This window comes from Myxocyprinus asiaticus, chromosome 21, assembly GCF_019703515.2.
Source record: "Myxocyprinus asiaticus isolate MX2 ecotype Aquarium Trade chromosome 21, UBuf_Myxa_2, whole genome shotgun sequence".
Classification (NCBI taxonomy): domain Eukaryota; kingdom Metazoa; phylum Chordata; class Actinopteri; order Cypriniformes; family Catostomidae; genus Myxocyprinus; species Myxocyprinus asiaticus.
Genome location: NC_059364.1, coordinates 6,464,837 through 6,477,173, shown reverse-complemented (window position 1 = coordinate 6,477,173; position 12,337 = coordinate 6,464,837). Strand labels below are relative to the sequence as shown.

The 12,337-nt window shown below is 37.7% G+C and overlaps 1 protein-coding gene across 1 annotated transcript in view; it reads right to left on the bottom strand.

The window, feature by feature from the left end:
* The window catches only part of LOC127411924 (MAM domain-containing glycosylphosphatidylinositol anchor protein 1-like), a 288,415-nt gene extending 280,414 nt beyond the window's left edge, over nucleotides 1-8,001 (bottom strand). The window contains exons 1-2 of the mRNA XM_051647835.1: nucleotides 7,269-8,001; nucleotides 4,377-4,466 (exon numbers count right to left, since the gene is read on the bottom strand). Of these exons, the coding sequence (XP_051503795.1) occupies nucleotides 4,377-4,443 (67 nt within the window). The 5' untranslated portion in view covers nucleotides 4,444-4,466; nucleotides 7,269-8,001. The remainder of the gene's footprint in view (nucleotides 1-4,376; nucleotides 4,467-7,268) is intronic.
* Between the last annotated feature and the right edge of the window lie 4,336 nt (nucleotides 8,002-12,337).

Sequence of the window (12,337 nt, the reverse complement as noted above, 5' to 3'; positions counted from 1 at the left end):
CAGAAGGTTGGGAGTTCAAGCCCCAGCACTGCCAAGATGCCACTGTTGGGCCCTTGAGCAAGGCCCTTGACCCTATCTGCTCCAGGGGCACTGTATCATGGCTGACCCTGCACTCTGACCCCAGCTTAGCTGGGATATGTGAAAAAAAAAAAGAATTTCACTGTATATGAGCAAATGTATAACATGTGATAAATAAATACAATTATTATTATAATGGACATAAAGAAATGTTCCAGGTGAATTAGTGTTCACACTTAATTCACATGTATTAAACAACAATCTGAGAATTAACAGACTAACATTTTAGAAAAGAGCAAAATGGGGGGCCTGGGTAGCTCAGCAAGTGAAGACGCTGACTACCACCCCAGGAGTTGCGAGTTCAAATCCAGGGCATGCTGAGTGACTCCAGTCAGGCTTCCTAAGCAACCAAATTGGCCCGGTTACTAGGGAGGGTAGAGTCACATGGGGTAACCTCCTCGTGGTCACTATAATGTGGCTCTCGCTCTCGGTGGGGCACCTGGTGAGTTGTGCATGGATGCCGCGGAGAATAGCGTGAATGTAACGCGCTCAACGAGCCACGTGATAAGATGCGCAGGTTGATGGTCTCAGACATGGACTGAGGTGAGTCACTATACCACCACAAGGACTTAGAGCACATTGGGAATTGGCCATACCAAACTGGGGAGAAAAGGAAAAAAAAAAAAAAAGAAAAGCGCAAAATGTCCCAGTAGCTCAAAACTAATGAGTGCTAAATTGTGTCACTAGGAAATTGTTTCCTGTCATGCTTTAACCCTAATATTTTGACACATCAGCATCCCTGTTTGTGTCAATTTGCGCCTGTGTCTCGTGTTGTAATAACAGCCAGCGATCTTTCTTCTGTCTGTCGGTCACCTCACATATTTACATTTCTCTCCCTTAATGTCCTGAGACCCGGGCATGACTGCTGTGTGCATTTTCCATTTCCCTTTTTGATTTGTAACTAGTAGCACCTAATAAGCGTGAAAAAAGAAAAAAAAAACTAGATTGAATAGTTTTCCTAAAAATATTTGTCCTCAAATGTGAACAGCGGGACTAAGTTGTGAAATCTGTAATAATACCAAGCTATAGAAAGTTTTTTTATCAAATTGTTTATTATGCTTCCAGGAGTGTTGGTTATTCATGTTTTTGAGATGTTACAGACATTACAGCTGATGATACAGTCCAATCACTGCCAGCCATGTTAAAATAAAATAAAATGATACATTATAAATTCTGAATCTAAATACTGATTACCATTGTCCCATATTTGCCAAACATGTTGAGTGGTCCAAACATCATCTGCAGCCTGAAACTGAACTTTTGATCGAAAGTTTGGATTGAATGCACTTGGCATACAGTGGTGGCCAAAAATATTGGCACCCTTGGTAAATATGAGTAAAGAAGGCTGTGAAAAAAAATCTGCATTGTTTATCCTTTTGATCTTTCATTCAAAATATTTACAAAACCCTAACCTTTAATTGAAGTAAAACAATTGAAAGAGGGGAAATATCTCATTATTAAATAAATATTTTTCTCCAAAACACATTGGCCTCAATTATTGGCACCCCTAGAAATTCTTATGAGTAAAATATATCTGAAGTATATTCCCATTCATATTTAACTTTTTTTTAGTGTACCTGGGTGACTAGGAACATGAAATTGTTCAGCCATGACTTCCTGTTTCACAGGGGTATAAATATGAGGTAACACACAGGCCAAATTCCCTTAATCATCTATCACAGTGGGTTAGACTAAAGAATATAGTTCTGATGTGTGGCAAAAGGTTGTTGAGCTTCACAAAATGGGAAGTGGCTATAAGAAAATAGCCATTTCCACCATCAGGGCAATAATTACAAGTTCCAATCAATTGGAGATCTTAAGAATCAGCCTTGAAAAGGACATGTGTCTATATTGTCTCTAAGCACAGTGAGGAGGATGGTTCAAGTAGCCAAAGATCTCCAAGGATCACAGCTGGAGAATTGCAGAAATTAGTTGAGTCTTGGGGTCAGAAAGTCTCAAAAATACATTGGCTACATCACCACAAGTTGTTTGGGAGGGCTTCAAGGAAAAAACGCCTCTGCTCTCATCCAACAACAAACTCAAGCGTCTTCAGTTTGCCAGACACTTCTGGAACTTCAAATGTGACTGGGTTCTATGGTCAGATGAAACAAAATTTGGCAGCAAACACCAGAGATGGGTTTGGCATGCACAGAGATGAAGTACCCAATGCCCACGGTTAAATGTGGTGCTGGATCTTTAATGTTGTGGGGCTGTTTTTATGCCAGAGGTCCTGGACATCTTGTTCGGATACATGGCATCACGGACTCTATCAAATACCAATAGATAAAAAAAATAAAAACCTGACTGCCTCTGCCAAAAAGCTTACAATGGGCCCTGGTTGGATCTTCCAGCAGGACAATGATCCAAAACAAACATCAAAATCAACACAAAAATGGTTCACTGACCACAAAATCAAGGTTCTGCCATGGCCATCCCAGACCCCTGACCTGAACCCCATAGAAAATTTGTGGGGTGAACTGAAGAGGAGAGTCCACCAACATGGACCTCTGAATTTGAAGGATCTGTAGAGATTCTGTATGGAGGAATGGTCTCAAATCCCTTGCCAGGTGTTCTCTAACCTCATTAGGAATTATAAGAGAAGACTCAGAGCTGTTATCTTGGGAGGGAGGTTGCAAAATTATTGAATAAAAGGGTGCCAATAATTATGGCAAATGTGTTTTGGAGAAAAATATTTATTTAATAATGAGATATTTCCCCTGTTTCAATTGTTAAAGGTTTTAATTAAAAAAAAAAAAAAAAAACTTCAATTAAAAGTTTTTTTTTTTTTTAATGAAAGATCAAAAGGATAAACAAAATAAACAATTTTTTTTCACAGACTTCTTTGCTCACATTTACCAAGGGTGCCAGTATTTTTGGCCTCCACTGTAGGAAAGCTATAGGATCCTCTCTTGATACTTATTTAGTGAATGACTTAACCTCCAGTGTGCTGTCTGTCTGCACTGGTCTCAGAACATGCAGCTTATTTTCATCCTAACTCCATATAAAGCCTTTGAAAGCAAAAAAATAAATAACAAATGTCTCAGTGTGAAAATGCACAGTAAATATAGTATTTTTAATAAAAACCTAGTGCTATTGTCCATTATAGTGTACATTGTGTTTAGCAGCATGGCTTTCATGATAAATCGCTCAAATAAGAAAATTAAAAAATGACATATCGGATGAAACTACAGACTCTGATCTTTTGACTCAAACAGGTTTCAATGTAAAAACTTATTTCAATCTTAAAAACTTGAGGTTATGAGATTTCTAACCAGATGTAGTTTTGTTGCCATTTCTCCCAAAGACAAACTCTGCTGGCATGATCAGTGGCATGTTGTTTTGTCACATGACTCCAGACGTCGAAAGTTTAACCCTTTACTGACAACACAGTGTGTTCTGAATTGAGATCAGTCGGTTTAAATGAAATGAAATGATGTGTTGTGTATAGCGCAGCCAAAATACACGTGGACACGTGGTCGCATGAGGTTAATGTTGTTGGCACATTACTAAGTTGCTAGGATGTTCTGGTTTGTATTAGCACAACTCTTCTAAACAAGATCTCTTCATAACTTGAGGCGGCATTATTGTCGTAGAACAAATGTGCAGGACAGATGACATGACAAAGTTTAATACTTTGGGTTAGGGACTCTGAAAAACACCTATCGCTATACATGTGAAATAGTGAATTAGGTGCTGCTTGCCTTAAAATAACTTGTCAAAAATCTGAAAAGCGAGAATCTTCAGAGTTAATCTCAACACAAACTTTGTATTCCCAGAAGCAACTGTTATCACTTTAAAATGCAAATAATACACCAGATCAAAAAGCAGGAATTCCTTTTTCCTGCTTTTTGCGTGTCATAATGTTCTAGAGGCTCAATATGTTCTCTCAGTGTGACAAACCGAGACAAACGTTTCTCCCTCACGTCACATTTAATTGAGCTCATAAGTCCTTTTCACAAACTGACAGTAAGTGCAGTAAATGTGGCTGATACAACGACATAAAAAGATCAATTATGCAAAGAAGAAATTATTTTGGCACACGCCGAGGTGACGTAATAAGAGTCAAACTAGAGAGAAATTACTGCACATTGATGCAAACACGACCTCACGGCAAATACTGTAAATGTAGAAAAATCAAGATAGACCAATTCAGCGTAAATAACACAAGCATGTGATGTAAGACTCCTTGATGAATGTTATTAGAGATTTTGTTTCTGGTAGCATTTATCCTGCTTGATATAATTTAATAGAGTGGTTGAATTTGTGTTCATTGCTTCCACCCATCTTGAAGTTCTTACCATAAACCCCTTGTGCTCGTGCGTACTGGTGGAGGACCGAAAATAATAAAATCCAGAAAAGCTCCATCTTCAGGTGCGATCCCTCATTACCTGTGGGAAAACCACAAAGTGCATAATGACAACCAGCTTTGAGACACCACAGCATGAGGTCAGCATTGAAATGAGTGCCCCTAGCAGGAAATCATGCCATTATCATCATGAAAATCATCATAATAAGAGATTAAAGTAGCATAACAAAATTGTGTTCACCGATTCAAGCATTTTTATCCCTGCATTGTTTAAGCGCATGCATTTATGAGGGTTATAAAAACAATTCATTTCCAAAACCATGGATTATCTGCAGATTACAGGAGCTGTGTTGTTGTTTGATGGGATTGAATGCAGAGGTTATTTCTGAAATTGCTGGGCAGTTAAGGACGATCAGATACATGATTTATTAAACCTGGCCCGAGTTGGTCATGAAAACAGAAATGCACAAGTATTCAACCAACCAGGCTAGCACTTTTATAGCTATTTACACTCATTTGTCCAACAAATATCGCTGAATTAATTCGCTTTTTAATAACTTCGTGCACCGACTGGTTTTGATATGCTGGATTTCCCGATAAACATAGTAGAACCCCATACAGAAATCTGATATGGCCATATATGAATATCTTCACAAATGTAAAGTTCATATATTTAAACATATTATTCCAATAGTATTTCAGTTTTGTAGTATTTTGAAATATGTGTTCCATATACGTTCACTGAGCAATTTATTAGGTACACTATGGTCCTAATTAAGTGCCCCGACATGGTCTTCTGCTGTTGTAGCCCATTCACCTCAAGGTTCAACGTGTTGTGCATTCTGAGATGCTATTCTGCTCACTACAATTGTACAAAGTGGTAACTGGATTACTGTAGCCTTTCTGTCATCTCAAACCAGTCTGGCAATTCACTGTTGAACTCTCTCATCAACAAGACCTTTCCATCTGCAGAACTGCCGTTCACTGGATGTTTTTGTTTTTGGCACCATTCTGAGTAAATTCTAGAGACTGTTGTGTGTGAAAATCCCAGGAGATCAGCAGTTACAGAAATACTCAAACCAGCCTGTCTGGCACCAACAATCATGCTATGGTCGAAATTACTGAGATCACATTTTTTCCCCATTCTGACGGTTGATGTGATCATTAACTGAAGCTCCTGACCTGTATCTGCATGATTGTATGCATTGCAATGCTGCCACACCATTGGCTGATAAGATAATCGCATGAATAAGTAGGTGTACAGGTGTTCCTAATAAAGTGCTCAGTGAGTGTATGTACAAGTAGTATGTTTAAATCAGTGAAAAACAAATATAAATATGAACATACTATATTTCATGTATGTGTTTTATAGCTAAATATGAGATTTCAATGTAAATTGTGCATAAGCATTTTCCTAAGAGCCTGGGATTACTCGTAAATTCATGAAATGCAACTTCAACAGACTGTTTTGGTCCCCATTGATCAGAAACAAAGAGACACAAAAATCATGGATATTGATGCATTTTTATTATTTCAAAGCCACCTCACATTATATCCAAAGTAAAAAAGAAGTGTTAAGGTAAAACTTCAACAATATTCCTCAGGCTTTGCATAGCCTATATTCTTAATTACCATATTAATTTCACAAGATATGCATGACCTGCAATAGTTTTCATGCTTAAATAAAAAAACAAACAAAGGATTGCATTGGCAAGTTTAAAGCTGCTCCAATAGTCTGTATTGCATGTAATAATTGCTGTAACTGCACAGTCCCCTATAATGATCCACATTGCGTGTATTCACTTAACCTATGTTTATCTTGGGACACTTTTGTTTATAACTATGTAGTTAAGCATTAGCATGTGTTATCAAAGCCTTAATAAATTATTTTACTGAACAATATAACATGCAACATTTCTATGCTTGGCAGTTCGCACATATTTTTATGCTAGGGAGACCATGTTTTGGGAGGTTTAAGCCCTAATGCAGCACCTTTGAACGTGACAGCACCTGTAATGATACATACTCTTCAGTTCTACTTGACAACGAGCGATTAACATGCTGGTTTGGGAAAAAGGCGTTGTTACTCCATCGTAAAATAACGCACGACGCAAGTTTAGACGATCGTAAGAGCGAGATTTGCAACGTTATCAGCACACTCGGGCTGGATTTGTTTCATTTGTACTGTTTATTAACTAATAGGCTACACTAATACTACGACATGCGTTGCAGAAGTATTAACGAAAACACTTTTGCGCGCAATCCCAAATATTGCATTTGTTAACATGCCATTAGTGTTAGTGTAACTGGAGTTGGAGAAGGGGGTTTGCATTGCTCTATACCCTGATATCACACAATTGCTTAAATTTGTGGGTGGTGTAGCGTAGTGGTTCAAGATCTGTGCTGGTTACCAAAAGGTTCAAACTCTGCACTGGACAATGAATTACCACTATTGCCTTCTTGATTAAAACACTTAATCTCAGAATACTCCAGGACTGAACCTGTCATCGTAAATGCACTGGAAATTGTTTTGGATGAAGGCATCAGCAGAATAGCACATTGGTGAAATAATGTAAGTTATAACACTCGCACAAGATTTGAGAAAACTGTTGGGGGGAAACAGCTTTTACGCAAAGTTTAAACTCATGAATAGACGCTCTTGGCTCATTTGGAATGTTTACCTATGAATGTGTTTGGATTAAAAGCACACACATTTGAACTCATTTGATCACGAGAGAAAAAGTTCTTTCCCGCGTCTATGTAGCCTAAATGGATCTTTGGGTGTGGACATTTTGCGGATCCTTCGAGTAAAAGAGCGTTCAGATTTACGCACTTTCCAACTCAAAACCTCTATCATAAATAGCAGATATAAAGTACAGCCTACCTTTATCTATGCGAGCTCAGTCTCCCCGCAGTTAGTTCGACGAAACGCTGGACAAAATCCTTTATTCCCTTTCAAAAGAACGTCCAGATTTGACTTTCACAAGAGGGACGAAGTTCCTGGTGTTTAGTTTGTTCCTATGCGCGTTTAGCAGGAGCGCACTGGTGTCTCTCCATCCAGAAAATAAACAAGATATTCCAACACATTCCTCCAGGTAACATTAACTGATGTTAAACTCTTGCGAAAGCCAGCACACATCCACGCAAAGGCGTATTTGTGGAAAACCAACAGTCCGCGATTGGATATGATATCTAAGGTCAGTGTGACTGATTTAAACTCTTCTCCTCTGATGTTCTCCGATCAGATGCGCGTTCATCGAGAGCGCTCTCCAGAGTGACAGACGGATGGAGAGGTTGCGCGTCTTTGTGCGCATCAGTGTGGAGATGCGCGCAGCGATGTTCCTGCCCTTCTAGTGATGGTCGGATATCTAGAGTCTAGAGTCCGTACCAAGGGGCGAATGGAAGGCAGATATACGCGTCTGATCTCTGGACAGCTTTTTGGAGAGTAATAGCGTAATAGCTTCACCAGGTCTGGTCTCAGTAATGAGTGGTTTATAAAAGGGACCGGGCGTAAACTGTCTCAACTCTCCGCATTTTCCAACATTATTTTGGTGGACTCTCTAGCCAATTAAAGCTCTGCTGCTGAAAACGGAGGACTCGCCCAGGATCCCGGTGGACCAATTAAATAAGTAAGAAAAAAAAATCACAATGACTCTGCCACCCCTCCTCTCTATTCCTCTATCTCTCCTCCTCCTCTCTCTTTCTACTTCATCTCCCCTTCCATCAGTTTCTCACACTGTCTGTCGTCACTGATGGTGCGGACGCTTTTGCGAACTTAAGTGCGCTGCTCCTGGTGGCCGATAAGCGGCGTGTTTGAGCTTATTATAATTCTAGAGAGCGCTCACTACCACCCTTGCCCTTATTGACAAATCTTGCATGAGGTCATAAATCCAAGGGATGAGTAATAGATAAATATACTATTTCAAAACATCAACTATCCAATATCAAGTGGGGATATTTGTGTTATGTCAAGTTTACATGTTTCACTACATGTTCAGGTCACATTTAATCCCAAATAAATAAATAAATAAAATACTGCATAGAGAAAACGAAGCCTATTTTAGGTCCAAAAAGTGTTTGTTCATTATGACATAATTTCCATGACAATTACCCCACCCCCTAAATTTCCATTTACTGTAAAGAATTCTTAAATTTTACTTTTACGTTTTCTTGTAATTTCAGTAATTATAAATGGTGATTTTCAGTACAGTAATGTGTATTTTTTTTTAATTTTTTTTTTTACTGTATATAAAATACTATAGTATAATGACTTTTATTTAAATAAGCATAAAGGCAGTGCATGATGCATAAATATTCTCATTATAGCAATAAAATATATATGGGGAAAATGTACTGAAAGATATATTCAATACAAGTTAAGTTCAATCGTCAGCATTTGTGGCATAATGTTGATTACCATAAATATTAATTTTGACAGCAAAAATCTGAGTTCCAGTGAGGCACTTACAATGGATGCGAATGGGGCCAATTTGTAGATGTTAAAATACTCACTATTTCAAAAGTATAGTCACTATACATAAACCATATGCGTGTTAACATAATTTTAGTGTGATCAAATTGCTTACCATCCTTTTCTGTGTAAAGTTATAGCCAATTGTACAACTTCGTTGCCATGACAATGTAATTTCAACAAACCATAAACCCCTAAAATGACTGTAAAAATGACGATTTAAACAACTTAACAGCTCAAATAATACATGAGGTTTAACATAAGAATTAATTTAAGTGCTTTTATAAAACTATAACCTTCACATTTCTGCTTCTGAAACTTCCAGAAATTGGCCTCATTCCCTTTCATTGTAAGTGCCTCACTGTAACCTCGATTTCTGGCTTTTTTTTAAAGAAAAGGACGAACAAGGCAAAATAATTGTTGTGGCAATCAACATTATGCCACAAATGCTGTCGATTGAGCTTAACTTGTATGGAACCCGGAATATTCCTTTAATTGTCCTGAAAATAATGTCACAAATTCAAAAATATTTAACCCTCCTATTACGTTCAGAATTTGCATACATCTTATGCATTTGCTGGTCAATTTTGTCCCGGTGGAATTCAAGCTTATAAATCATTCATAACCCAATGTTCATACATGTAAAAAGATTTATATTTTTGGCATGTTAACTGACAAATTTAAAAGTTATTAATTAATATGCATTTTTTTCTTTTTTTTTTTTTTAAATAATAAAATAGAAATTCTTTCATTTCAAAATATACATTAACTACAGCAAAACAGGTGTGTTACATGTGAAGACAAATTTTATCTGAATATAACATAACATACTATTTATATTAACATCTAATGTGAGAATTATTTGTAAATTGAATTAATTTCCTATTACTCATAACTGCTCAATACAACTTGGTGGTCAAAAGTTATGAAACCAACGTAATATTTTTCAACTAAACTTCATCAAAACAACTGTACAACTCAAGTATACAACATTAATACTTCTTTATTATGTTTTTAAGCTAAATCTATTCTATTAACTTGCATGAACTGTTGAATGTTGGTGAGTATGCTGTAAGCTGGTTCTGCATCAGATGGCTGCAGAGTAAAATGTGGACAACTTCCTCTTTCAAGCCCAGTTTAGACTGACATGTGCATGAACTTTTGCTGTCGTCATACCCCCTTTAGACAGGAGTACCTTTGGTTTAGTTTATTTGTTATGTTTTTTACATCTGTAATGTCTATTTTATACAGGAATATGTGTGTGCCTGTGACTGTATGTGTATGTGCATGTTTTTAAACAAGATGCAGTCCCAGTGAGAGACAAAGTGTGTGAGAGAATATGGAAAAGAGGATAAATTGAAGTGAAATGTTTATAAGTAAAAATCTAATCCATAGATGTACAAAAAAAATCTTCATAATATCATGTGTAAAGCCAAAATTTATGCCCCAGTCAAAATTGACCTGCGAACGCTTAAGATGTAATTTTTTTTTTTAAATGGTTATATCTCATAAACTATTTTATTAAAGAATCTGAACAAAAAACTACCACCCCTGGAGTCACAAGGTCGAATCCAGGGTGTGCTGAGTGATTCCAACCAGGTCTTCCAAGCAACCAAATTGGCCCGGTTGCTAGGGAGGGTAGAGTCACATGGGATAACCTCCTCGTGGTCGCTATAATATGGTTCTCGCTCTCGGTGGGGCACGTGGTGAGTTGTGCGTGGATGCGGAGAATAGCGTGAAGCCTCCACATGCGCTATGTCTCTGCGGTAACGCACTCAACAAGCCATGTGATAAGATGCGCGGATTGACGGTATCAGATGCAGAGGCAATTAAGATTTGTCCTCCGGATTGAGGCGAGTCACTACGCCACCACGAGGACTTAGAGCACACTGGGAAATGGACATTCCAAATTGGGGAGAAAAGGGGAGAAAAAAATAAAGAATCTGAAAAAAAAAAATATGATGTGTGTATTTTGATATTGGTATTTCAATATTATTATCTACCTCTCCAGGGTTAAAAATGACCTGAACACAATATCAGGGATAAGCTATTTAAAAAAAATAATTGGAATAAACTACACAGTTGACACTGTTTAAAAAAAATAAAAACATAAGGTAAAATCTTAATTAATTTGTTTTAATCAAATGCCATTAGATAAGAATAAAACAACCTGACTACATTAAGTTACATCAACAAAAGGTTATTATCAAGTAGAAATTGTGCCTTAAAGAGATTTTTCACCCAAAAATGATAATTCTCTCATCATTTACCCACCCTCATTCCATGTCAAACTTGCATGAATTTCTTACTTTTGCAGAACACAAATGAAGATATTTTGTAGTATGACATGTTTTTGTCCATACAGTGTACGTCAAAGGGGTACATTTTAAAACTATCCCAAAAAAACGTAACCTGCCACTCCATTATTTTAATCCATGACTGCATTTTTAAAATAGCTCAACTGGTTGTAAAAACCACAAACCTGGCAACACTATGTCTGGTTTGTGTACAGTGCTCTACGTATGCGTCAAGAGCAAGAAAGTGTTTAAATGAGCTTCTCTCATGAACGTACCGAGGAGAATGCAGATGTCAAGATTTATACTGAATAAGGACTTGGCCTGTTTCTGACCCAAAGTGATCATATCACTTCAGAAGACATCGATTAAACCAGTTGAGTCGTATGGATTACTTTTATACTGACGAAGTCATTTTTGGAGCTTGAAAATTTTGGACCTCTTTGACTTATATTGCATGAACAAAAAGACATCACACATCATTCTAAATATCTTCGTTTAAGATGGCATGAGGGTGAGTAAATGATGAGAGAATCATCATCTTTAGGTGAACTATTCCTAAACAGAACAATGAAAAAATCATTGTAGAAGAAAACGGCAGCCAGGTAAATCCTCCCTTTCTCTGTCCCTGTCTCCCATCCCAATTTGGGAGACAGCCAGCAGCCTTGGCACAGATTGTGAAGAGGACATCATAGTTTTAGTTCATCACAGTAAATGTGTATGAGAGGCTGGCAGGGCCGGACTGGTGGCTGAGATACCTGCTGTTCCCCTCATGTGCGTATTCCCTTGCCTAGGGCCAGTGTGTGGAACATGAAAAAAGTATGAGAGCTCACTGGATCGCAGTGTAATACTCTGGCCAAATGAGAGTGTGATTCAGGGGAATGCTGTCAGCAAGCATGTGTTAGTGTGGGAGTATGTCAGCTCTCCCAAAATGAGGTAGTCACAAATGAGTGTGCTTCTCTTAGTGCATATTGAAAAACAAATCCTTAATGGGATGGTTTCCATACTATTTGTAGCACCATAAATAATCAATTCAATCAATGTCACGGGGTGTGAGAGGTAGGACTCAAACGCAGAGAAATCAAATTAACAGTCTTATTGGAAACAAAGTAAAGAGATGCAGTAATGAGAAAATAATCCAGCACAGGCTGCAGCAGGGAGAGCATACGGAGATGACTGACTGAAGAA